This window comes from Myotis brandtii, unplaced genomic scaffold, assembly GCF_000412655.1.
Source record: "Myotis brandtii unplaced genomic scaffold, ASM41265v1 scaffold115, whole genome shotgun sequence".
In the NCBI taxonomy this organism is placed as follows: domain Eukaryota; kingdom Metazoa; phylum Chordata; class Mammalia; order Chiroptera; family Vespertilionidae; genus Myotis; species Myotis brandtii.
In genome coordinates this window covers 19912096-19939391 of record NW_005353967.1, presented here as the reverse complement: position 1 = coordinate 19939391, position 27296 = coordinate 19912096, and the positions used below count along the sequence as shown (strand labels likewise).

Here is a 27296-nt window from a genome sequence, read left to right as displayed (position 1 = left end):
TAAATGGTAAACTGGTAGTTAGATCTAGGCTTGTTTGCACTCTGGTTTGAATCTCTCCCTCCCTCCCCCAAGAATGGTGGGTGGTATGTTTCCTGTCTATAGCATTACACTAGAAGGCACATAAAAATGTCCTCGCATTTCTCTTTTTGTATGTTAAACTTGATCATGGGGCTTGGCTCATGTTATCAGCTTGATCCATCCATTATATTCCTTCAATGAAACCATTATATTTTAGTTATTCCTAATTTAATTCTTGAGGAATACCTAGCTGTCAAATGTTATTGCCTTGCTTCTAATTTTTATTTGCAAGCAGCCAGAATGATCTTTTAAATATAAATTGAGTCAAAAACTAGCCTGCTTAAAAGGCTTCAGTAGTGTCCCATTATTCATAAACTATACCTAAACTTCCATCCATGGTCTATAAAAATCTGCATAACCTGGGCTTGATCTACCTTTCTAAACCTCATTATGTGCCACTCTGTTCTTTGCGAGGAAGTACGGCATTATTCGTAGCATATGGGCTCTTGCACTAGACTGCCTGAGTGTCGTTTCACTGTTCTGTGCCTCAGTCTTCCCATATTTAAAATCAGTGTCTTAAGGGTATCTACCAACAGGATTGTTATGATCAAATAATACATACAAATCCCTTAGAACAATTCCTGTATAACATAATAAATACCAAATGCTGGCTGTCGGTGCTGGTGTTGGTGATGTCTGTTTTTTTATCTCTGTATTCCAGCCGTACTGTACTTTTCGGTTTCTGGAACTGCCAAGTTCTTGCCAGCCTCAAGATCATTGCCCATTGTTCTGATTATCTCTTGCTACATAACAAACCACCCAAACTTTAGTGGTTTAAAGCAACAGTAATCATTTATCGCACAAGTTTGCAACTTGGGCAGGGCTTGATGGGGGCGGCTCATTTCTACTCTAAATGGCATTGGCCGGGGTGGCTTCACTGGGGGCTGCAGGATCTACTTTTAAATGGGTCATTCATGTGGTTGGCAAGATAGTGTTGGCTCAATAGAGGTCAGCCGGGGCTGGGGTCTTGGTGCTTCTCCGTAGGCTGCTTGGCTTTCCTCACAGCATGGTGGTTGGGTTCTAAGAGTGAGTGAGCAAGTGGACCAAGCTGAAGATGAATGGCTGTTACAACCTAGTCTCAAAAATCACACAGCATCACTTTTGCCTTATTATTTTGGTCCAGGCAATCATGAAGGTCCTTTCAAGTTTAAGGGGACTGGACATCGACTTTGTCTCCTGACAGGGGAATGGCAAGATTCTAAAAGAGGGACAGCAGGTATTGCTGCAGCCACCTTTGGAAAATGCATTTTGTCGCGCACATGCTGGTTGTTGTCTGAGCCTGAAACACTATTATCTCCCTGGTTCCCACTCTTCAGCTAACCATCCAATCTAAATTAGGTTCCTCTTCCTCCATTCCCATTGTGCACTCTCTTTCTCTAGCACTTTATTTTCCTTGGCAACACTGTTCACAATTTGTAATTATCTCTTTAAGTCCCTGAAGGCTAGTACCTTGCATAGAAGCTGTTGAAGTGTTAAAATGTGTTAATGGTAACTTACAAATATAAACAACATGTATCACATTTTCACTAGGGAAAGCATATTCCAAACTTTGTAGGGAGAAAGGAACAGAAATACCAGGAGTCAGTCCTTTAACTCCTCATATTTCATGTCACACTGATTAGTGAGGATGGGGTAGAGAGGAGAAACATGAATGGATAAATTTTGTGGGTAAGAGAAGGTGGGGGGAATAAGCAGTTCAAATGGCTGAATTCTTACTTATTCTTGCTTTACTTTTTTTAAAAATTATATTTTTATTGATTTCAGGAGAGAGAGAGAGAGAGAGAGAGAGAGAGAGAGAAAGTAACATCAATGATGAGAGAGAACCACCAATTGGCTGTCTCCTGCACGTCCTCTAATGGGGATCGAGCCTGCAACCCGGGCATGTGCCCCAACTAGAATCGAACCTGGGACCCTTCATTCCCCAGGCTGACGCTCTATCCACTGAGCCAAACCAGCCAGGGCTCTTGCTTTACTTTTAAAGTCCCAAACCACAAATCCATTTTCTGTTTCCATATTTTTCTAGTATCCAGTTCATGGCAAGAATCTTCTAGCTGATCTGACAAAGAAGCATGGTAACCTAAGAAATATTCCATACTCTCAGGGAGCAGCCAAATAGATGTACTTTACTCAAGGAATGCTAACCAGACCCTCACTTAGAAAAGGGTTCTTGTTCTTTTGGCACAGATCTAACAAGATTGGTCATCAGGTTTCTCAACCCCTGGAGACTGGTAGGAAAAAAAGAATAGGCTTTTGGAAGTAGGGTACAGTTAACAGCAACAAGAACAGCTGTTGATGTGTTACATATTGTAGCCCGGGACTAGTAATGTGCGGTAGAAGTTTCCACAAATTCTGAAGGCATTCGTTACTTAATAAATACTGCCTGCCTCCTTGTTGGGTTTTGGGGACACAAGGTGAACAAAATGCACATAGCTCCTAACTTCATGGAGCTTGCAATCTGGGGTTGGGAATAGACCTTATGCTTGGTGTTTGCAAGGTATATCTTTTCCAGCTTCTTACTCTTAACCCATATGTGTCTTTATATTTTAAATGACTTTCTTACAAGCATCATATAGTTGGGTGTTGCTGTATAAGCCAATCTGACAGTCTCTGCCTTTTGACTGGGGTGTTTGGATTTTCTCTTCATTATTGATTTAAAGCGATTGAATAATGATGTCCATTGCTATAGCTTTGGATTTGTTGAGCTTCTTGGGAATTATTTCTTTGGGTTTTATTTATATGGGAATTATTTCAACCATAATTTCTTCAAATATTTTTCATCCCTCCCATCTTTGAGGACTTCAGTTGCATGTATACTAGTAATAGATTACTTGAAGTTGTTCCTTAATAATCATATTGATACTCTTTATTATTTAAGTTTCTTTCTCTGCTTTATTTTGAGTAGTTTATATGTACTCAAGTTAACTAGTTTTCTATTCTTCTGCATTGTCTAATTTTCTGTTAATTTCATCTAGTTTATTTTTCATTTCTAGAACATTGATTTGGGCCTTTTATATATCTTAAAGTCTCCCCTTAATAAGCTTATCTAACATTCAGAGAAGTAAAATACAACCCATAATGAGCAGAAAAATCCATCAATAGAAACAGACCCAGAAGTGGCATAGATGATAGGACTAGTAGACAAGGACATTAAGATAGTTAATTAAGTGTAGCCTGTGTATGAATATGAGATATGAGATACTTTGGAATTGATAACTCCTAGTCTCCAAGACCTGTGCTTTCACACAGGCTAACACTTTATTATTGTTGTTATTATCTTATTCTGTATAGTGGTGGAGTCATTCTATCAAAATACAGATCAAAGTTATCTTCCCCTACAGAAGGAAAGCTCAATAACCAAAATTGACATAACTAAAAATAAGTTTTTGGATTCTCCTAAACCACAATATCATTTCAATGAAGTGTTATAGAATAAATTGTTTTCAAAATACAGGTAAAAGAATAAGTGGTACCAGTGTACATACATACATTTATGAAAATACTTAAGTACTCTTAACAGTGCTTAACATGCATAGTAGTCATAGTTGTGTGGCTGTATTATCCCACGTCTGTCCACAAAATTCCAGACAAGGGCCAGGTGAGAGTTTGGTTACAGAAGTGAACCAGGTTTATATGACAAAATAATTATTTTCCCATCCAAGGATTCAGAATAGGATAAAGGTATGGGCTCTGACAGTGTTCGGATGCTGGCTCTACCATGTGTCACCTTAAGCAAATTATATACCTTCTCTATGCCTCAGGGTTCTCATCTCCAAAAGAGGGATAATAGTAACTCCCTCACAAAGGTTGAGAGGATTAATTAATATAATATAACATAATGCTTATAACAGTGCCTGGCCATTTAGTAAGCTCTCAAAAAATATTAATTATAACCAAAGAATTGACCACATACTGTTTTGTAAGTGTAGGCTTTTGTTCTCAGGCTTAAGAGTGGCACATTTGAATTTCTCAGTTTGAATTATCCAATCTGGGGCTTCCCTCCTTTGACATAAATTATGAAAGTTGTTAATTTGTGTGCTTGTTAATTTTTTTAAAAGTATATTTTATTGATTTTTTTACAGAGAGGAAGGGAGAGGGATAGAGAGTTAGAAACATCGATCAGCTGCCTCCTGCACACTCCCCACTGGGGATGTGCCCGCAACTAAGGTACATGCCCTTGACCAGAATCGAACCCAGGACCCTTGAGTCCACAGGCCGATGCTCTATCCACTGAGCCAAACCGGTTAGGGCTGTGCTTGTTAATTTTTAAAAGAGAAACAGTTGAGATAACCAGATCATCCCAACTGCAAAAGGTTAAAAATAATCAACTTTCTTCTGTTACTATTACTATTTTTAAATTCAATAAGTAGTGTTTAAGCTATTTAGTTTTTATTATATTAGGAACTGTAATCTTTCAGTTTCTACAGAGAATTTCCAGTAATTTGTTAAATCAGGAACAAGGTAAAGCGGGACATTTAAAAGTACAGTGTTGTAAAGAAACAGATGAATAGATGTAGCAGGCACCTGAGGTGAGATCATTACTGGAGTGGAAAACAACATGGGTAGGCAAGTGAGGGAGAAGTGTGATGAGCTGTCTTGTTTGGATATAGTACTTGCAAGCGGACAATTTTTTTCTTAACAGTGTCATACGAGATACTGAATAATATGGGGAGTTTCTTTTATCAATATGTTAAAAGATTCACGGGAGAACTTTAAGTATTAATTCATTGAAGGCTTTCTTCTCGGGAATTGAAATAACATGAGAGGAAGCTTTAGTATTAGAGAATTTAGAATAGTTAACAGCTTCCTTAAACAAATACTTTTGATACTTTTGCTAGAGTACCTCAGTAGTAGAAAAGAGTGAATGCATTTAGAATAGGAAGGTCTCAATTTTTAAAAAATAAATTTATTGGAGTGACATTGCATTGCTGGGAACACAGAAATGATTATAAAAAGACAAGATCCTTGCCCTTGAGGAGATAGTACGTTAGGTGAGGGAGAGGGAAAATAAATAAAATACATGGTGTGTCAGCTAATGATAAGTGCCATGGGGAAGAGTGAAAGAAGGGAAATAATAGAATCCTGAGAGAAGAGAGGGAAGGGCTGCAAATTTTAGAGCAGCCAGGAATGGTGTCACTGAGAAGGTAACATTTGAACAAACACCTGGAGGAGGCAAAGGAAGATACTAGGCAGATCTGAGGGGAAAGATTACTTCAGGCAAAAAGCCCTGAGGTGGGGGGAGCTTGGCATGTTTGAAAAACACCAGGAGTGGTAGTGTGGCTGGAGCTAAAGACAGTACGGGGCAGGTGAGGTTGGGAAGGGAACAGGAGCATATCCTATAGTGATTTTCTCCTGGCTACACGTGAGAATCACCTTGGGAGCTTGGCTGCCCACCAGACCACTGATGTAGGGAAAGAGGCTGGTTGTTTCTGATGCAGCCAGGGTGGAGGAACACTGGTAGAAGACTTTGGACTTAATTTTAAGGACTGTGGCTTTTACTATGAGACGGGAAGCCATTGGAGGGTTTTGAGGAATGGCCCACCTGATTTAGGTTTTATTACTTTTAAACCCTATAATGTGAAATTTTCCAGACATATAAAAAAGTAGAAAGTACAATTCTCCTGTATCACTATCATCTCACCCACTTCAGTAGCCATCTACATTTGCTGTATCCTGACCATCCACCTTTTTATTCCTGAATATTTGAATGCTAACTTGGGTTTTTAGAAGGATCACTCTGGTTTCTGTGTTGAGAGAAGGGGAGGCAGGACAAGGGCTGAATATAAATGTCCCCTCCAAGTATATTTTTGTATGCATATAAATACATTAAAAAAACAAATTATATTGCATTCACTGTTTTGTAAATGATTTTTGTTTATTATATTGGACATTTTATGATACTGAATATTCTGCAACTCTGTTTTTTAATGACTATGTAGGATTCCATTATATGATATGCCATAATTTATTTGATCTTACATTATTAGACATTTTAATTCACAGTCTTTGGTTGCTAAATCTCTGCATATACCCATGATTATATCCTTAAGGTAAGCTCCTCGAATGGAATTACTATGTCAAAGAATATGCACAAAAATTTAAAGGCTTTTGATTAATATTCATTATCAAAGTGTTTTCCAGAAAGACTTTACTAATTTATATTTCCAACTGCTTTTGGAAGTGTCAGGTTTCCTTAAACTCTCACTAACTTTGGATTTTTTTCATTAAAAAAAGGTCTCCTATTTTGACAGATGAAAAAATGATAGCTCAGTTTTAATTTGCAGTGTTTTTATTTCTAGTGAGGTTGAATGCCATTTCCATTTGAAATATGCTTATTCATATCATTTGCTAGCTGTGTGACTTAGGATATGTCACTCAGGACCTATATTTTTGTTTGATGAAATGGGTACCTGCTTCACAGGGTTTTTATGAGCATTGAATAAAAGCATTTTGTATGTCCAGATTTTTAAATGTTTTGCCCACGACCCACAGTAAAAAATGCATCTTCCATTGTGGCAAGCATATATGAATATGCAGTCAAAAGTTTCATGGAACATCTAGGCTGGAGTATACTTTTCATCTAGTACTAGTTAAAGCATCACTTACCTTGATCCTGAATATTCATGAGCTTATGAGCAATGAACTTTGAGTAACTTTTTATATGTGTATACCCAAAGTTTAATAATTATAAAAGCACCTGATTAGATCGGGAAAAAAGGGAATAAAATATAGTTTCTTATTCAACACACAAGATCTGAATTTTGTCCAGGTGCTAGACCTTAATAATAAAACGTATTTTACGTTTAAAAAAAGTTTCATGGGACAATACATATAACCTTACCAAGTGTGATGTACTGTGATTATTTTACATTCTTGTTCACTTTCTAAATGCCCATTGTTAGCTATTAAATCGACCATAATCCTCTGAGTTGTGACCCACTGTTTGAAAAACACTGCTGTAATTCATCTTATTAGGTGTTCTTTTACCTATAGTGATTACCTCTTTCAGGTACCTCAGAAGTCAAATGGCCCTTAACTCCACTATAATTCATTTTCAGAAAAGCTAAATAGGGAAAGGTCCCAAACCTAGCTTATTGTATTCCTGTATCAAATTTTTGGTCAGTTAGAGTATCAGAGCCTTTCTGAGGTAAGATTAAGAGTTCTACTCAACAAGATGGCGGCATAGGTAAACACCGCAGACTGCTGCCGCAAACAACCACTTCAAAAATACAACTAAAAGACGGAACGGACATCACCCAGAACCGCAGGAAGGCTGGCTGAGGAGAGACTCTTCAACTAGAAGGAAAAATAACAGCACACCGAGGCTCAGAGGAGGCGCAGTGTGGAAAATACTCAGGTGCGGAGGTGCGCGCGCAAAGCGGGCTGGTGGCTGAGAGCGCGGTTGTCGTTTTCGGTCAGGGGGGAGTCTCAGACTCTGAGCTCCAGATACGGGCGAATCGCTGGGGACTCGGACCCAAACGGGAGAAGCGGGAGTGTCTGGCATCAGTTGGAAGGCAGCTTTCCCTCCGAGGTTTGCAGCGGTTCCGGGGGTTCTGAGAAGCAGAGCCTCTGGGAACAGGACTGAGGGCACCATAACGGCTCCCTCCGCCCGCCCTGTTGAGCCCGCCCCGCCCAAGCCCTGCGCAGAGCCATTTGCCGGATCGCCTCAGGCAAAGGCTAGATTAGCACCTCCCCAGAGGACAGAAGTTTTCCGCGGCAGACACAGCTGATTCACACAGCCAGTCGGCCTGGTGGTCAAATCCCTCTAGTATTAACTACAACAATCAAGGCTCAACTAGAACAAGACTGCGCACAAAGACCACAAGGGGGTGCACCAAGAAAGCATAAAAAATGCGGAGACAAAAAAACATGACAGAAATGGAGGATATAGAGCTAAAAAACGCAATTTTGAGGGCTTGCAATAAACTTCTGGAGAGCCTCACGAAAACTAATGAGACCCTCGATGCTATGATAAAGAAACAACTAGAAATTAAGCATACACGGTCGGAAATAAAGAATATTACACCCAATAGCAGACCAGAGGAGCGCAAGAATCAAGCCAAAGATTTGAAATGCGAAGAAGCAAAAAACACCCAACCGGAAAAGCAAAATGAAAAAAGAATCCGAAAATACGAAGATAGTGTAAGGAGCCTCTGGGACAGCTTCAAGCGTACAAACATCAGAATAATTGGGGTGCCAGAAGATGAGAGACAGCAAGATATTGAAAACCTATTTGAAGAAATAATGGCAGAAAACTTCCCCCACCTGGTGAAAGAAATGGACTTACAGGTCCAAGAAGCGCAGAGAACCCCAAACAAAAGGAATCCAAAGAGGACCACACCAAGACACATCATAATTAAAATGCCAAGAGCAAAAGACAAAGAGAGAATCTTAAAAGCAGCAAGAGAAAGAAACTCAGTTACCTACAAGGGAATACCCATACGACTGTCAGCTGATTTCTCAACAGAAACTTTGCAGGCCAGAAGGGAATGGCAAGAAATATTCAAAGTGATGAATACCAAGAACCTACAACCAAGATTACTTTATCCAGCAAAGCTATCATTCAGAATTGAAGGTCAGATAAAGAGCTTCACAGATAAGGAAAAGCTAAAGGAGTTCATCACCACTAAACCAGTATTATACGAAATGCTGAAAGGTATCCTTTAAGAAGAGGAAGAAGAAAAAGGTAAAGATACAAATTGTGAACAACAAACATGCATCTATCAACAAGTGAATCTAAGAACCAAGTGAATAAATAATCTGATGTACAGAATGAACTGGTGATTATAATGAATCAGGGACATAGAAAGGGAATGGACTGACTATTCTTGGGGGGGAAAGGGGAATGGGAGATGCGGGAAGAAACTGGACAAAAATCGTGCACCTATGGATGAGGACAGTGGGTGGGGAGTGAGGGCGGAGGGTGGGGTGGGAACTGGGAGGAGGGGAGTTATGGGGGGGGAAAAAAGAGGAACAAATGTAACCTGAACAATAAAGATTTAATAAAAAATAAATTTAAAAAAAAATTTTTTTGGTCAGTTAAAAAAATTAAATACCTTCACAGGAACAATAAAGATTTAATAAAAAATAAATTAAAAAAAAAATTTTTTGGTCAGTTAAAAAAATTAAATACCTTCACAATCAGAAAACACATTTATTTGGGCTTCTACGATACCACGACTGAATTATCAACACCACTATTATGAAGTAGATCTAATGCATTTGAGCAAAAACTCTATATCATTACAGAAATTATATTTGCAAAACCCCGAATTGGGACACAGCATCCTACAAAGAATTGTGTCTATAATTTGTGTTACCTGAAAAGCTAACAAGAAGGGAAAACAGAAATCACATTCAGTTATATTTAATATAGTCCTTTTTCAATAGAACAAATAACATGAAAGCTAGATAAATCCAGATGCTGTTCATTGCTAGACTTATAGCTAAACTACTTGAGGACCACTCAGAAAGGTTAACCAGATATAATCATTAACTGTGACCAGAGAAAACCAAATCTGAGGGATGTTGGAATGAAAATTGCATAGAGAAATAGAGTGGGAATGGAGTGGTGGTGTTTACTGTATGAAAAACACCCAGGAGTTTAAGCTATCTGACAGAACTGTTTTGTTACTTTTGACCTCTAGTTTAACATTAAGTATGTTTTGTTTAAATTATTTTTGATGCTAAACCAGGAAAACTTTAAATGAGTAAGTTAAAAGTTTGATAAGTATTTACCACTCTTCCACTCACCCCTCCACAATGGAAAAATTTTGAGGAATGTCAGAAACAATTTGTTAAATAAAAATAAAAACTGCCAAAGAACCGTAATTTATCTTTGAAAAAGAGCAGAATATATGTGCTGTATCTGTACTATATTGATTTTTAAACATTAAATGTTATCAGATTTAGGAAAATAACTGCCTTTCTTTACTTTAGTGGTTATTTACCTTAATTAAGTTTGTACCTGTATTTAGAATGTGTATATGAGATGTTCCCATGCATATGGATTGAGTGCTGGATTTTGGATTCTGGTGTTTTCACTCTTTGGAGCTAAAATAAGGTTTTAAACAAGCTCAGGAATAAGTGTAGAAATCTATTGGCTCAAATGGCCCAGAAATGCATGAAGAGCTCCTCAGCCTCACTAGTAATCAAGAGATATGCAATTAAAGCAACAATGAAATAACATTTCATGCCCATCAACCTGGCACAAATTAAAGATGTTACTTGGACATTACCAAGTGTTGGAAGGAAATAATACAAGACTATTAAGAGTATAAATTGGTGCATGTGCTGTGAAGAGTAATTTGGAAATATTCTATGGTGCATACCCTGTGACCAGGAATTCAGCTTCTGGCCTATCTCTTGCATGTGTCCCCAAGTAAACATACAGGGGCATTTATTTGTAATATTGCAAACATTGAACAACATGTATGTCTATCAGTAAGGAAATGGTTACCTAAAATAGTCTAGTATTTTCCACTTGAAATACAATGTGAATAATGCAATATTAACTTTGCTTTTAGTTTTAAAAGGTGAAATCAATATATTTTGATAGTTTATCCAATATATTTTTAACATTTGATTAATATAAAAGTCATTGAGATATTTTATATTTTTTATATTAAGCCTTTGAAATCCATTTTTATTGTGCTTAGAGCACATATCAGTTTGGATGCTAAAATTTTTGTTGGAAATACTTGGTCTGGATTTGAATTTCATAAAATTTACACTTGAAACAGTAGATTCATATACCCAAGTTTTTCCATACGTGCTTAAAACTATTTCAATAACTGACTGGGGCATCAAATAAAATTTAAGCTAATTCACTTTCTTACACTAGCCATACTGCAAATGTCCAGTGATCTTGTGGCTAGTAGATACCATATTGGATAGTGCAGTTCTAATCATTGTATGGACTTTGGCACAGCAGTTAAAATAAATGATCTACATACACATAGAATAAAATGTGGCTGATTGTTCAAATTTCACACTGTCAACAAGAATTTTAGAGAAATGGTGTGATGTTTTGTTGTTTTGAGCATTTAAAAGTATTCAGGATAACACAGGGAATAATATAATATCCATGCAACCACTATGGAAATGTAGCAAATGTTAACATTTTGCCCAAGTACCTTCAGGTCTTTCTCATCAGTCCTGGGTTTATTTGTTTAAGACTATATACGTGTTCAGATACTATATGGATTGAGTTTCTACTAGGTTAGCTTGTAGTAGGTATAAAGGAAAAAAGGGTACCTAAGAATATTATTGTTCCTGGAAGTATTATTGGTATTAGAACTTAAATAATCTTGTAACATTTAATTCATTTAAAAATTTTTAGGAATTGGATGTCTACTAGAAAATTACTTATTTTAGATTTTAAGAAAAGTGTTACATATATTAATAAGAATTCTCATTAACAAAAGACTATTTTCCTTAGATTTCCCAAGTGTATATTGTCAGTTTTTGGAATTTAACTTTATTTAGTGGAAATCGTTTGGGAAGAGAATATTTAAAGGCTAATAGAATTGAAACTACAATACTAATTTTATTTCCCCCCATTGATTTGAGAGAGAAAGTGAGAGAGAGAAAGAAAGAGAGAAATATCGATGTGAGAAATATCAGTTGGTTGCTTCCCGTATGCACACCGGCTGGGGATCAAACCCAAAACTTAGATATGTGCCTTGACTGGGAATCGAACCAGAAATCTTTTGCTGAATGAGACTATGCTCCAATCAACTGAGCCACCCGGCCAGGGCTACAATACTAATTTTAAATGTAACGGAGTTACCAGACATGGGTGTTGATATATTTTAAAACACCCACTATTTTATCTGGAATGGATAGGGTTTTAAATGGGGAGGAGGGACAGAGGTAATGTCACTTGGCAGTTATTTAATAAATAGCAAGCCAGGTTCTTCAGCATTGAAGATGTTGCTTAAATGTATATATTGAGTGAATTTGCTTGCTCTTTACAATGAATTTCTGCATATCCCTGATCTTTTAAATGTAGCTACTTATTAAAGTGCCCAAGGTAAATAAGTATTGGAATTTCTTTGACCTAATGAAAGGACTGAGATGAGTAAAAATTACTTTTAAAATAAGGGATAGTATATAAGGAATATAAACAGTATTCTTATGTTTAAGTATAGTTTTATAATTTAACTAGAGGCCCGATGCACGAAATTCATGCAAGGGGCTCAGCCCTCACAGCTGCAGCAGCTTGCCTCGGCCCTCACAGCCCTGGCTTCACCCAGAAGGTTGTCCAGAAGGTCATTCGGCTGTCTGGTCTAATTAGCATATTATGCTTTTATTATTATAGATAATCTTAAATTCCAAATGGAAAATTTTAATTTATTTGATATTTTCTTCAGATATGCCAATTAACAACTTAATGTCATAAAAGTATTTCTTTATTTAAATTTTTAAATTACAGTTGACATTCAGTATTACATTAGTTCAGGTGTGCAGCATAGTGCTCAGATATTTATGAAGTGGTCCCCTGTGTAAGGCTTGTACCCACCTAACACCATACAGTTATTACAATATTATTGATTATATTCCTTATGCTGTACTTTACATCCCTGTGACTATTTTATAACAGACAATTTTTACTTCTTAATCCCTTTACTTTTTTTCACTGAAAATATTTTTTATGCTCAGTTGTGATGCAGACAATTATTTTCTAAATCTTTCATTTGAATGTGCATTTAACCAAATAAAAGATGAAGGAGTTCGGATCATACAATTTTAAAAAATACTTCCAGAAAAGACATTTTGCAGTTGGTAGTGTCACATTTTATGTCCATATACCTGTGTTATAGCAACATGACAATTTCGTATTTCTATATACGGAAGTTTTAAAAAACATATGCCTGCTATGTTTTTGGTTCATCACTAGATGGAGTTCTTGCAGTACAACTATGTGTTGGGTAGCCATTAGAATAATCTTTGCTTTCTTAAAGTAAGCATGTGTTTAAAAAAAGCTAAATGTATAAGCAAACAGCTGTTAACCATATAACATGGTAGTAGGAATACATAGTAACATGCAGTCACAATCTTTGCATTGGAGGGTTGGGCAGGGGGCAGTTAAACTGGTTCCCTGATACTCAGTGGAACTACAATTTATATTATTAATTTGCACAGCACAATTCTTTTGAAGAAACTTTAGTGCTTGAGCTTCAGCTTGTCTGAAGGACTTGCTGTGCCCTCACATTGGCACTGAAAGTAAATTCTTCAGGCATTCCGTCTGAAGTTACATGGTCATTAGTGTCTGTCCACTCCTTGTCTTACCCTTGCTCGTGTCCTTTTGGCCTCAACAGGTATTGTCCACCTTCTCTTGCCACGTCAGTGTCTAAAAACCAAGCTGAAGATAGAATGTTTTTTCTCTTACTTCCTGTGTACTTACGGCTCAGGAAGGGGAGAGTGTTTTCACCAGGAGGTGAATGTATCTTCAGCACTTCAGGCCTGCAGTTAGGCATGTTTGGATTTGTGCTTCTCTCCTACTTTCCCTTTATTCCTCTGTATGAGTAATAGAACACTTTTATACCGTGCGCTCTAACCAACTGAGCTAGCTGGCCAAGGCCATGATAAGATCTCTTGATGATTCCCCACACTTTTCACTCCAGCTTGGTTTTCTCTGCTGAGCCCCAGCCTAATATTTTTAAGTTCCTGTGCTGACAGTTTTACATGCAAGGGCCCTGAACTTAGTCAAAACTGAGCTCATCCTCTCCCTGCTGTCCTGCCAGTCCCAGGCTTTACTTTCTGTTTCCCATCCTGGCCAGTGACATTGTCTTCTTTTCAGTCATCCAAGCCAGAAACCCAAGAGAGAGAGAGACTCAGATCCTTCCTTCATCTCCTACGTTAGGATTTCTCAGCCCTGGCACTATTGGCAGTTTTGGCTGGATACTTTTTTGTTGTGTGGGGCTGTCCTGTGCATTGAAGATGTTTAGCAACCAGCCCTGGCTTCTCCTCCTTAGGTGCTAATAATAATCTCCTTCAGTTGGGCCAACCAAAAATGTCTCCAGATGTTTTGAAATGTCCCTTGAGGAACAAACCACCCCTATTTGAGAACCATTGCCCATGTCTAATCTGTTACTTAACCTTATTGATTCTACTTTCTAAATTTACCTTGAATCCTTCCTCATATCTTCATCCCACTCCTACCTCCTATTTTTTGTATGGTTTTGACTAGCCTGCTTTTCTCTGATGTTCTTTCTTCCCAATCCACCCTCTTCAGTGATGCCAAATTTATCTTTCTAAAAGGCAAAGCTGTTCTGTATTTACATCTTTCAGTAGCCTCCAGCCAGGACCCTTGTGAGCTGGCTTCTCTTTATATTTAGCCTTATTTTTCAAAGTCACTCATAATCACTACAGTTCTTGCTACACAGGCCAATGTGCTGAGCCTTCTTACCATTGTGCCATACTTTGTTTCAAACACTACTTAGGCATCAATTTCTCCATGGTAGCCCTGAGTCACTTTAAGAGAATATCATGAGAAAGAGCATTTTATTTCTAAACATATCTATCTTCCCTCACCAAATTGAATTTTTTAAGGGTGGGGACCATCTCTCAGTTTTTTGCATGTAGTAGATAGTCAATGAAAGTTTGCATCATTTATTAGTATGCCCTAAGTGATATAGTAACATCCTCATTACTTACAGGAATTCTGTTCCCTGTCAAATTATTATTATTATTTTTTTTAGTTTTTATCGTTTAAACTTGGTAGGCTTTTGGCTACAGAAATCTTGTACTATAACTTTCTTTAAGAAATCAGCCATTCAGAGAGAATTGAAGAAAGCAGTGTATTTCATTTATATCAAATGTCATTTGCTTGTAAAATAGTAGTTTACTCTAAAGATTTTTATTTAGAAGAGAATTAGACTGTGGATTAATTGTGCAGATTAATTAAATTGAGTGAATTAATGTGATGTGGGAATTTTTTTTACTGGACTCAAAACATTGCATTTGCATGGAATAAGAATTTGTTGAGTGCAAAAGCAATATTGTGTTAACAACTACTTTAGTTTTTTAGAAAATACACTTTTTAGAACACATTTCTATAATTACCAGCATGCACTATTTAGAAATTTACCCCGGTTAAATAAAAAAAATTTTTTTTAAATCAAGTCGGTAAAAACTAGAGTGTTCCATTCTCTTCCTTATATGCCTTAATACAGACAGTTTTGTGTGAGTAGATTTTGTGAATTGGAATTAGTCACACTCAGTCCGACCAAGTCCATTTATACTGGGGACTTTAATTAAAAGGCAAAAAATGAAAACTAGAGGCTGCGGTGCTTTGGGAAGATAACTCAAGTGTAGCACAGCCTTACTGAAAGTTAAGGATTGAGGATGGGGAAAGGGAATGAATAAGACCTCCCAATTCAGAAGAATTCTTTATTCTGTCACAGTGCAAGATTGTTAAAGTTTATTTATTGAAGAAATCCATATATGATGGCAGTTAAGCCAGAAATGATGACTTTCTGTCACTTTTTAGGGAGTGGCATAAAATATATCACTTCCTTTCAAAAGAGATGTTCTAAATAAGAAAAGTTGTTATAGAGGTTTCCAGAAACAAAACTGGGAAGAGCCAGGTGACCTACAGGGAAGTCCCTCCTTTCACACCTGCTCTCCAAGGACAGAAGGAGATCATAGGGGACACGTGACACACTGCCCTTTATTTATCTGAAGAGCCGTTTTGTCAAGGACCCAGATTTGTCCTGCTTGTCTTTTAATTTCTTTTTTCCACACTCTCCTTTCCTTTCTTTAAAATTAAAACTTTTAACTTTAACTTTAACTATTAAAAAATACCAGTTAAACTTCTCTTTAGGACCTTAATCTGCTTTAGGAAAGAAAGGTGTTATTTTGGGGGACTCAGAACTTGGAAAATTTTGCATTATAATGCTTCTATTATATACAGACAATCTCAGACTGTAAAAAATCTGTAATCATCATATTTTGAATATATTTTTAAATATTTTAATGTTTTAATAGTTTTGGTTCTTGAAGTTATAATTTTTAAAATCTCTTGTACATCTTTAAGGCACTACTTGATCTAATTAAAAGATACTGTTGTGGTGAGCCACTTAGTTTTTCATATACTTTTCAATATAGAGATTATACTGATGTAAACTTTCTCAGTAAGTTATTAACCTATTACCAGAATAATGTAGTTTTAAATGGGTAACAACCTTTAACCTAGTGAGGGTCAAGTAGAAGATGTATATTTTAACAAGGCATAGTCAGTTCTCATTATTCACAATAGTTATGTTCTTACAAAGGCTCCACAAACACTGAAGTTGTGAATTTTGACCCATTGCTCCTAGGGGGAATATAGGGTCCCTGTGAGCCTCTGTCGTAACATTTTCATCAACCCATCAATACATAAGTTTGTTTTATGTGTTTCTGTTTAAAGATACTTTATTTAATATATATTTTTGATTCATTACCATTGAACTCAAGGCCATTAGCACTGTAACTCATGCCTGAGCAAAGCTTATCTAACATATGTTTACTCCATAGGGCACATCACAGCCTCTTGCCCCAGGAACAGATAGCACTTGAGCACTATGCTTGGGGGGCCATTTTAAACAGGGAATGCACCAACAGAAAGCACAAAAATGCAAAATGCCCGGTGCTAAATAGATCACAAAAAAAGGACACTTGATTATGGTATGAGAGCTGAAACAGCAGGGCTGAGTGTTGCCTTGATCAGCGTCAGATGGAAACATGCTTTTCCAAGGACGCACATTTTTCCACTGCAGAATACCAAGAAAGGACCTCAGGCATTGCTTTTGGGGTTACAAATACATTTTGTTGAGTAGGCAAATTTGCAAGTACAGAATCTTCAATAATGAGGATTGACTGTCATTGTTTTAAAGAAGCTTCTGATTGAATACTTAGAATATTCAAATTTGAAAGTTTCTCTTGTTTTCAGGATGTGGGGAGTTTTTGGTTAAGTGGGGTCATCCTCATAGTTTTCATGTTTTATTGTCCAGTGGAATAAAATTGGCTGGTTTCAGAGTGTCATTTTATTTTCTCCCCCACAGGGAACAACCCATCTTCAGCACTCGTGCTCATGTCTTCCAGATTGACCCAAACACAAAGAAGAACTGGGTACCCACCAGCAAGCACGCAGTTACTGTGTCTTATTTCTATGACAGCACAAGAAATGTCTATAGGATAATCAGTTTAGATGGCTCAAAGGTAAGTTACATTTATTTTAAATAATCTTGCTATTTTGCTTTATACAGTATAGCATCTCAGTTTTAGAGGAATTTTATCTTTATTAAAATATTGAGAGATTTTAAAACTTTAAAAAACAAAATTGATCATTTAAAAAAATACTTTTTTTTATTGATTTCAGAGAGGAAGGGAGAGGGAGAGAGAGATAGAAACATCAATGATGAGAGAGAATCATTGATCGGCTGTCTCCTGCATGCCCCACACTGGGGATTAAATCTGAAACCTGTGCATGTGCCCTGACCAGGAATCAAACCTTGACCTCCTGATTCATAGGTTGATGCTCAACCACTGAGCCACGTTGGCTGGGCCAACATTGGTCATTTTTAAGGTAGCGACATTTTTTGTCCACTAAATTATTTGGATTAATCACCTTATATACTAAATTACATGTCAAAATATTCTACAAATCTGAGGTCAGTTTTATTTGGGAAATATTCATTGATTATCTGTTATATGTCAGGCATTTTGCTAGGGGCTACAAATATAGTGTTGAATAGGGTGGATGCAATTTCTACTCTCATAGGTTAGTATGCTGTTCAAAATCCCTAAATCATATGAAGTCTGTCAATATCAATATTAAAGTTTATTCTGAGCATCCCTCATTCAGAAAGAAGCATATGGACAGTTCCTACATTTTTATTTTTAGGAGAGGCAGATAGTCTAATATTTCAGAGCATAGACTACCTGATTTCACATCTCAACTATACCATCTACTAAGATTTTGACTTTGGGCAAATTACCTCTCTGAGCTTCATTGTTCTCACCTCAGTGCTTGAAATTGTAAGGATTAAATGAGTTAATATCTGCAAAAACACTTAGGTCAGTGCCTGATGGATACCACTTTTTCATCAGTGAATTTTGAACAACACATGAAGATAAAGAAATGCCAAGCATCATATTCTGGATGTAAAGTGTGTAGAATGAGGGCTCCGTTCTTTTTCTTCAAGCGTTCATGAAGCCATGAGGCCTTTCTATTCTCAGAAATTTTAGCAATTTAGTTTAGGGGTTAAGGACACAGACTATATAGCCAGACTGTCTGGTTTGAATTTTTGCTCTACTACTTATAAGCCATTTGGCCTAGAGCAAGATACTTAATGTCTCAGTGCCTCAGTTTTCTCATCTGTGAAAATGAATTAGTAAGTTGTCTACGTCATCATACCGTGGGATTGTTGTGAAGATGAAATACATTTAGGCAAAAGCCCTCCAAGGGTGTATAGTAATCCCTATACAAACACAACTCTTACTGTTACCATTATTAATATTATTAAGCTATTAATTATGTAGTACTTAGTGGTTTGGGGGAATAAAAGAAAAATCTAATTTAATGCTCAAACTTCAGTCTTTACTGTGTGCGCATTTCCTGTCTCATTAACTAGATTATAGTACCCAGGGGCTATTTGTACTTCGGTTCACAAGTGACTAACTTGTATTTATTTGAATAATTGATCCTATTTTCATTTGGAGGATTTAAAGGACTTGGGAAATTGAAATAGTTAATTTCTGTGAAGGTTTTTTTAAATTTAATTTTATTGTTTAAGGTGTTACAAATAGTAGTACATATGTCTCCTTTTTTTTCCCCCCACTGACCTCCCCCCGGCCTCCCCTATGTCCCAGCATTTGCCCTCGTCCCCCCTCTCCCCTGCACCCCCAGTGTCCTGCGACTGTTGGTTGTGCTTATATGCATGCATACAAGTCTGAAAGTGTTTTTTTTTTTAATGAAGAACAATTTTGTCATATTTTATAAGTATTTAGTGAAATTAACAGATATTAATTATTATTAATTTAGATTCTAGAATGTTAATTTATTTCTTTTCCCTGATTCGAATCTTTAGTTCTCTATAATGTGTGTTTCTCTCTTGGCCCAAACCACAGATAAAATGTCATTTTATTAGACAGGAGAGTTAAATGGTATAAAAAATAAAGTTAAACTGAAGTAGTCTCATGTACTATGTGATTAAGTAATCCTCGTGTGTCTTCCTTCTGAAGCAATATGAACTATTGCTTCTGGCATTTTTATTTTTGAGTATACTTTGCAGCTTGTAATTTTTAGGCTCTTAAATAACTCTTATGAAAAAGTTTTTGTTTCGTTTCTTTTAATAAAATCTACCCTCTGTAGCAATTACATTTTTCTATCACATTTTCTACTTTCTAGTTAGCTTTCTAAGCTGATGCTGTTAACCACTGCAGTTCCCTGCAGGAGTTATCGGGGGGTTTTTATTTGTTTTTTATAAGCACTACTGGTTTATTTGATGCAGCTAAATGAGTGTTTTTCTTACCACCCTCACTTCTGTTTCTGCACAGCGTGATCAGTTGAGAAGGCCTTAGGTGCCCTGACTAGAAAATGTGCTTTTACTGTGCATATACAGTTTGCAGAGACATCAGTGTGGCCAGGGGCCAGGATCAGGGACTACATGATCTGTAATAACACAGCATTTCTAACTCTTCTCCTTGAAAGGACAAGAACTTTGGGATTGAGAGACATGTTTATTTTTTATTTTTTTTAAATATATTTTATTGATTTTTCACAGAGAGGAAGGGAGAGGGATAGAGAGTTAGAAACATTGATGAGAGAGAAACATCGATCAGCTGCCTCCTGCACACCTCCCACTGGGGATGTGCCTGCAACCAAGGTACATGCCCTTGGCCGGAATCGAACCTGGGACCTTTCAGTCCGCAGGCTGACGCTCTATCCACTGAACCAAACCGGTTAGGGTGAGACATGTTTATTTTATAGAGCTAATTTTTTTTCTTTTAAATGGATTTATTGTAGCATTCTATTCAAGGAAGTCTAATAAAATATATTTTTAAGGAAATGTTCAGAATGAGAATTAAAACAGAACTCTTAAACTGAAAAGTAGAAAAAAGTTCATTTGAAATAGTTAAAACTGAAGGTCAGTACCAACAGCACATGGGTGGGTTTCCTCAGCTGCCTGTAACCCCTATCGCCATCTCACTTTCTGAGTTAATTAGGGTAACATGTTAAATGCCCTTCTCTTCTTGAAAACACAAATGTGCCTTCCTCAGGGAATACTCCAGGACCAGGGGATCTAAAGTAGTGCCTGACAGTCCTGGCTGTCTAGCCTTTCAGTTTCTATCATATCCTGGTCTTATGGTCTTCATAAGCACTCACCACTCATGGAAAATTGGTCAGCTATTTATTTACGTGGTCATTGACTGATGCTTTTTGTTCTAGAATGTGATCCACAATCATACTGCCTCTTGTTGTATCTCAAGTTTATAGAATTGTGCTTGACATTAATAGGTACTCAATAAAATAGTTGAATAACCAAATGAGTCCTTAGTAAATTAATGCAGTAGTTCCCCCTTATCCACAGGAAATACTTCCAAGACTGTGAGTGGATACCTGAAAGTGCAGATAGAACTGAATTTTTTCCTGTACAAACATACTTTTTCTTTGGTATATTCAAATTGCCAGTGTCACTACTCTTGTGCTTTGGGGCCATTATTAAGTGAAATAAAGGTCACTTGAACACAGTGTGACATTCGACAGTCAGCCTGATAACCTACACAGGCACTAAGTGACTATGGGCAGGTAGCATATGCAGTGTGGCTAATGCTGGACAAAGGCATGACTCAGGAGGCATGATTCAAAGGCAAGACAGGACAGTGAGAGATTTCATCATACTACTCAGAACAGCATGCAACTTAAACTTATAAATTGTTTATTTCTGGGAATTTTCTATATAATATTTCAGACTTCTGTTGTCCACAGGTAATGGAAACTGGATATAGGGGGACTATTGTATATTCTTTTCCATTCAGTCTTTCCATTTGATGACAATCTCGCAAATTAGTGCAGTTATTAGCCACATTTTACAGGATCTAAAATGACATGCTAGGAAAAGCAGCTTTTGAATTGAAGAGTAAGGAGGTATATGAGTATATAAATTTTGTAAGAGGTAAACAAAAAAGCTTAATCAAGGACAAGGGCTCCATATAACAACAGGTAACACTTCTACTGTCTGTAAGAGAAAGCAAGGGACCACTCTCTCTTCTACTGTCTTCTTTAGCAGGCAGGTGTCATACATTCATTATTGTAACTTCACCAGTACCTGCTTAGCTCATAAATATTTACATTATACAGTTGTTCACATGGTAAACATTTAGCTTTGTTCTAAAAATGCTTGATTTTCATTCCATATTTAATAATTTTCCAGAAAACCACTTATGAATGTGATCACATGCGCATTTTTATTATTATTGAATCACTTTGTAATCTCAATTTTTGGAGGGCATTAAACTTTACTGACAGAGGAAATGAATTTAAGTTAATATGTTATAATTTTAGTGATCACCAAAGTTAATATTTAATAACATACTAAAATACTAGTTTTCTAAGAAACTATGTGTTAAACAGAAATGATAGTGATTCTCAAGATCATGAATTTATACCACTTTATCAGAAAAGAAATAAAGTATGTATTTAGGGGTTTGTTTTTCCCTTGAGTAAAGGAAAAATACTAAATGATTGAAAGTCTTTTCTTTATCATGATATATTTCAGGTAAGTCAGGTTTTGGAAAATTGTTGATTATGCATTTTAGAAAATTCGTGTACAAATAGAAAATTTGTCCTATTGATGTATTCGTTTTTGAAAGATTTTTTGGAGAGTGGGAACTAACTATTTTAAAGAAATAACTATTAAAACTTACTTGCTTTTAGTGACTATCACCAAAATTAATAGATATTAAATAAAATTAAAACAAAATTAATAGATATTGACCCTAAATGTTCAAAGGGAAGAAATTAATTACACTAAAAGCTCTTTAAAATTTTTTGCATCATAAGAAAACTTATTTTGACTGTAAGGTATTGAAATTTTTGATAGATTGCCATTATATTTATAGTTTTAGTAGTTACCTTATTTCCACTCTGTCGCTTGCAATAATATAAACTATTTCTGTAACTATACTGTATATTTAATGTACTGGCTCATTAAGAATCCTAAGTTTTTATGTAACGAAATAATTCTGTGTTTAAATGTCTGTTTGCTAATTTTGGGCAGGTTACTCATACTTGTTTTATTTTTCAGGCAATAATTAATAGCACCATCACCCCAAACATGACATTTACGAAAACATCTCAGAAGTTTGGCCAGTGGGCCGATAGCCGGGCAAACACTGTTTATGGACTGGGATTCTCCTCTGAGCATCATCTTTCAAAAGTAAGTTAATTCATCAGATCTCAGTGGAAATCTTCGTCTTCAGGTCAGATATCTTAAATATATAGTAGCAAATGGAGAGTGTAAAATATATAGGAGAAATTTGTTTAATATTCTCAGAACTGTTGTAATTTTAAAGCAGGAAGAGATCATTGGATTCTATTGTCAATTGGAAAATTCATTGCACACATTAAAAATAGTCACCGCTGATTGAGAAGGCTTTGCATAGTTAACTGTGTGTATGATAGGAAATAAAACATGTGAATTACCACTTCAGAATGGACTTTGCTCATGACTTTACATCCTTAGTTGGAGATGGTCTGCAAGATAGGTAGACACCAAGCTCTTAGGAATTGTGAAAACTCAAGCTGATAATGGTATATATTTCAACTTTCTGACGTGACAGCAGACACATATAAATCACTATGTTTAGGGAAAGCTGTGCATTGTCTGGGTCAGAATTACTCTGAGCTCTCTGATGCAATACAGAGACCCCATAGATACTATGAGGAGTTCTTGGGAAATACTAACCAAGTGAAGTACTGTGGCCAGAAAAGCCAATATAATACAGACCATCACCAGGAAACAAAACAGTTGTCCTGCCTATAAGCCAAGTCAAGCAGTGTTCACACCTTGAGTCTGTGGCTGTCGCATGGAAAGAGTGTGTAAGGAAAAGAGGAAACTATCTCCCTAAGATGATGAAGAAAATGAGTATTGCTCACTTTTGCTCTTCAAATTTTACGCTCACCAGACCCAAAGATTTATGCTGAAAACTTCTCTGAAGCATTCAGTTAGAAGGACAACCCTACATTTGAAACATTTTACATGTGTTTTAGTGTACACAGGATCTCATGGCTTGAGACTTCAAATAGTTGGGGTCATTCAGATTCTTTTTAAAAGTCTTACACTTTTTGTGAATATTTATTGACTTGAGGTTACTGTTAGTTCAGTGGATGTCACATGGAAAGAGTATGTAAGGAATAAGTATGAAATAAGCTACTTTGTTTCCTTTTGTTTTAGTTGTAAACATTCCTTAACACTTGTTTTCAAATGTTATCTTTTTCATAAATTGCAGTTTGAAGCTCAATTTTTAGACTATTTTAACTTTTGCCTTGGTGATTGTAAGTCATTCTTTATAGGATAATTAAAACAACCAAGTTACTTGTTTTGATTTCTCTTACACCAATCTAATTCTCTGAATACATTACTTGAACTGTAGTAGAGGTATGAGTTTTAGATTCAAAGTATTTCAACATAACAGGGACACAGGTATCTGGCCGAGCATTGTCCCTCCATAAATAATTCCCTTAGGAAATTATACGTTTATTCTAATACTTTTGCCATTACTCAGAACCTTAGAACTTTTCTTTTGGAACCATTCATTACAGACTATAGCAAGAATAAAATAAAACTATAATTATATTCCACTTGCTGAATTTTTGGTTAGCACAGGAACTAAAATGTGGCTTAATATCTTCACTAAACTTGCATGAAATGATTTTTGAGCTTAAGTAATTTTGACCATATATTAAGTTTTTCATTGTGTCTTTCAGGTTAGTGGGAAAGTAGCTAATGTAATAAAGGAATCGTTTATTAAATTCTGTTCAATTATACTGTCTCCTCTCATTTGATCTTCTTTTCTGGGAATGGCTTTTATATTTCAAGAATTTTATTTTCCTTTCTTAAAATTAGCATATATTTTTGACCAACCTTACCAGTAGTGAATTCTAGTATTTTGCATGTGGGTTGACTATCAGGAAACAACCTATTAGCTCTCAGAGCCAAGTCCAGGTTTTTATTCACTAGATTTGGCTCCAAGAGTTTATAGTTAATCTCTTCAGAATGCTTTGTCCCAAAGCATTCTGAAGAGACTAACCTTGAAGTCTAATGTGGATGCTTTATAGACTGTAAAGGACCCTATGGAGTGTATAATATTTTATATAAATGAAGCAAACATGTAAATATTCTGACTTGTTTTATCATTAAAATATATAAGTGAATGCAAGGGGTTGGAGAAGCCCCTGAAGGCAATTGTAGACAGAGGCCTCTCAAAGTAAGGGAGAGTGGCAGTATTAGAACAGGGTGGTTCGTTAAGGATGATGTATGAGAAAAGTTACAGCTATGCTTTAGCGCTTCCTGCGTTGTATTTTGTTATCATGGAAACTTAAGTCTTTAAAAATTAGCAATAGCATAGGTCTTTGTGAAGTTGAGAAGGGTTTTAAACATTAACTACTTTGGAATGCTAAATGAGTGTAAGAAAAGCTTTCTGTACTACAGATTATATAAAGAGAAATTAATTATGGTTAATTAATTCCACCAACATGAATTAGGCCTTTCAAGCTTTGTATTCAGTTTTGTTTTTTTTTTCCTGTAAGGAGATGTTCTGTTTAATTAGCACAGGAACTAAAGTATAGTATAGAGATTCACTTCCCAGATCTACAAGTTGTAGGAGGGGGTGAAAGATTTAAAGCAAAAAGGAAAAGTTGCAATGACAACTCTAATTTTGATCCTCCTCTATCTCCCAAAGGCACATCAGAGTATCATGAGCCTTTCCTACCAAAGCTTTCCTTCCCAAGACAGAAATGAAATCAGGGTTGGCTTATGGGGTTTGAGGAGAGAACGATCATTTCATATTTTTATTACCAACTTTAACCAAGTAGTTTAAATTGCATAGAGATTTTAGGGTTTTTTTTGTTTTGTTTTTTTGGTGTGTTTTTTTTGTCCTCACAGGATATGCTTTTTATTTATTAGAGAGAGAGAGAGAGAGAGAGAGAGAGAGAGTGAGTGAGTTTGGTTGTCTCCTATACGAGAGAGAGAGAGAGAGAGAGAGAGAGAGTGAGTTTGGTTGTCTCCTATATGCACCCGACCGGGAATTGAACCAGCAACCTAGGTATGTGCCCTGATTGGGAATCGAACCTGAAACCTTTTGTTGTACGTGACGATGCTCCAACCAGGCCACCCGGCCAAGAAAAAGAGATTTTAGGTTTTTAAATTTGGTTATTTTGTAGCCATAACTTACTCTCCCTGAGAATAGTGGTAAACTAGTATCTACTTTCAACACATAGATAAGGTAGTATTTGTGGCTGTGACGTTTATAGATTTCTGTGAGTTCCTAAGAATTAGCATTTTATGTACAGTAATTTTTTAAATTGTTACCAATCTGAAAGACCTTTGTGGAGACATATTATTCCTTCTGCTGCTGTACATTGGCTGTTTAGGAGTCTTTAGAAATGAAGTTTTATTAATGCCAGTTAGTGGTAATAGTAAATGTTGCTGTTTGTATTGTTGAAAATAAAATACCTTCATAATACAAGAGTTTATATTATAGTAAAAGTTAAGAGCATGCTCCAGATACTGAGATGTTTAGGAGTTGATACTTAAGAGATTCCCTTTTTTCCATGATAAACAAACATGGTATGCCCATCTTTACTGATTCCTCTCCCGATGTGTACCCCCCCAACCCCCGCCCGTTTTAGTAAAGTATATATGAAAAACCAAGGAAGGACTTAGGTAAGCTAGCTGACACCAGATTCTAACTTAGTTATGTTATGATGTTTTTGAATGAGATTTGTCAATGTACTTTGCAGTATACATATGTTTTGGTATTTGGTTTCTTTTTTTGTCATTTTCATATTATACTTATAATTGATTTGAGGGGTAGGTTGCATGCATAAGAGTCAGTTATAGAAACGATAAAAGAAAATTAAGGTAAAAGTGAGCATTGCAACTTATTTTTATTTGGTTAATGTATATAGTCTTTATACATTCAGTTTGCAGAAAAGTTTCAGGAATTTAAAGAAGCCGCTCGACTAGCAAAGGAGAAATCACAAGAAAAGATGGAACTTACCAGTACACCTTCACAGGTGGGTATTTAATTTCCATTCTTATTTATGAGCCTTGTTCATTTTAGATGATATCCTTTATGCCAGAGTCAAACTTAAGAACATAATGGCAAAATTAAGATAATTTTCAAAGTGAACACAGAAATGTACCCTTTAGTTCATCTGTACTAGTCAAGAAAGAAAGGTGTTTGTCCTATATGCCAGTGTCTACAAGAATCTGGGGGTGGGGAGGGATTAGCTTAGCAATTAAAACGCAGATTTTTAAAATGTGGATACAACTTAAAAAACAATCGTACATATAGAGCATAGACTGACCTGTTGTTTGTGTTCTGTGCTAGTCACTGAGGTGCAGCTACTAGAGGAGACAAAGACGGGGGAGGCTCAGGAAAACAGGAGTAGAGTTCAGTTTTGTGCTTTTTCTCTTTAGTAATTATTTTTGAAGTTTCCTTGGGAGTTTTATGAAGATCAGATGTACAAATGTTTCTCTGGAATGATGTCAGTAGTAGCAGATTTACATAAAACTTCCTTGAGGAAGTAAATAGAAATTGCCTTGGAATTTAGTGACTAGCCAAATGATTGGAACATTTTAGAAAACTTTCACTATTCACTTTCTTCCCCAACCTGGCACCAAACTCTATTTGGCAAACCCTACTGGTGTAAAGAGTTTTGGGTGTGTATTTTTTTTTAAAGGAAAGGAAAGCTCTCTTAAGTATGCTTAAAGTACATATTTCCTCACAGACTAAATGGATTGAAGCTTCAGTATACTATCTCTGTACTAACACTGACCAGGAAAAACATGAATGATAATTTTGAAATTTCCTTTGAATCTATCTTCCCTGAGTGCTCTGATGGTATAGTGATACTTTTAAGCATAAAAGCCTATTTAAAATTTAGTACCAATACGTGCTGGGAAGGTCAGTTACTCGGGTGAATGATTGTAGTGTAAGAGAATACT

General features: G+C 36.2%; 1 protein-coding gene across 3 annotated transcripts in view; it reads left to right on the top strand.

Annotated features, from left to right (window-relative positions):
• HOMER1 (homer scaffolding protein 1) overlaps window positions 1-27296 on the top strand; it is an 87618-nt gene that overhangs the window by 17127 nt on the left and 43195 nt on the right. For 2 of the 3 annotated variants that reach the window (XM_005858077.2, XM_014550111.1), the window contains exons 2-4: window positions 17124-17280; window positions 22371-22502; window positions 26270-26362. In XM_005858077.2, coding sequence (XP_005858139.1) covers window positions 17124-17280; window positions 22371-22502; window positions 26270-26362 — 382 coding nt within the window. Of the gene's footprint in view, window positions 1-6093; window positions 6126-17123; window positions 17281-22370; window positions 22503-26269; window positions 26363-27296 lie in introns of those variants that run through there. The other variant, XM_014550116.1, reaches the window with a different exon arrangement.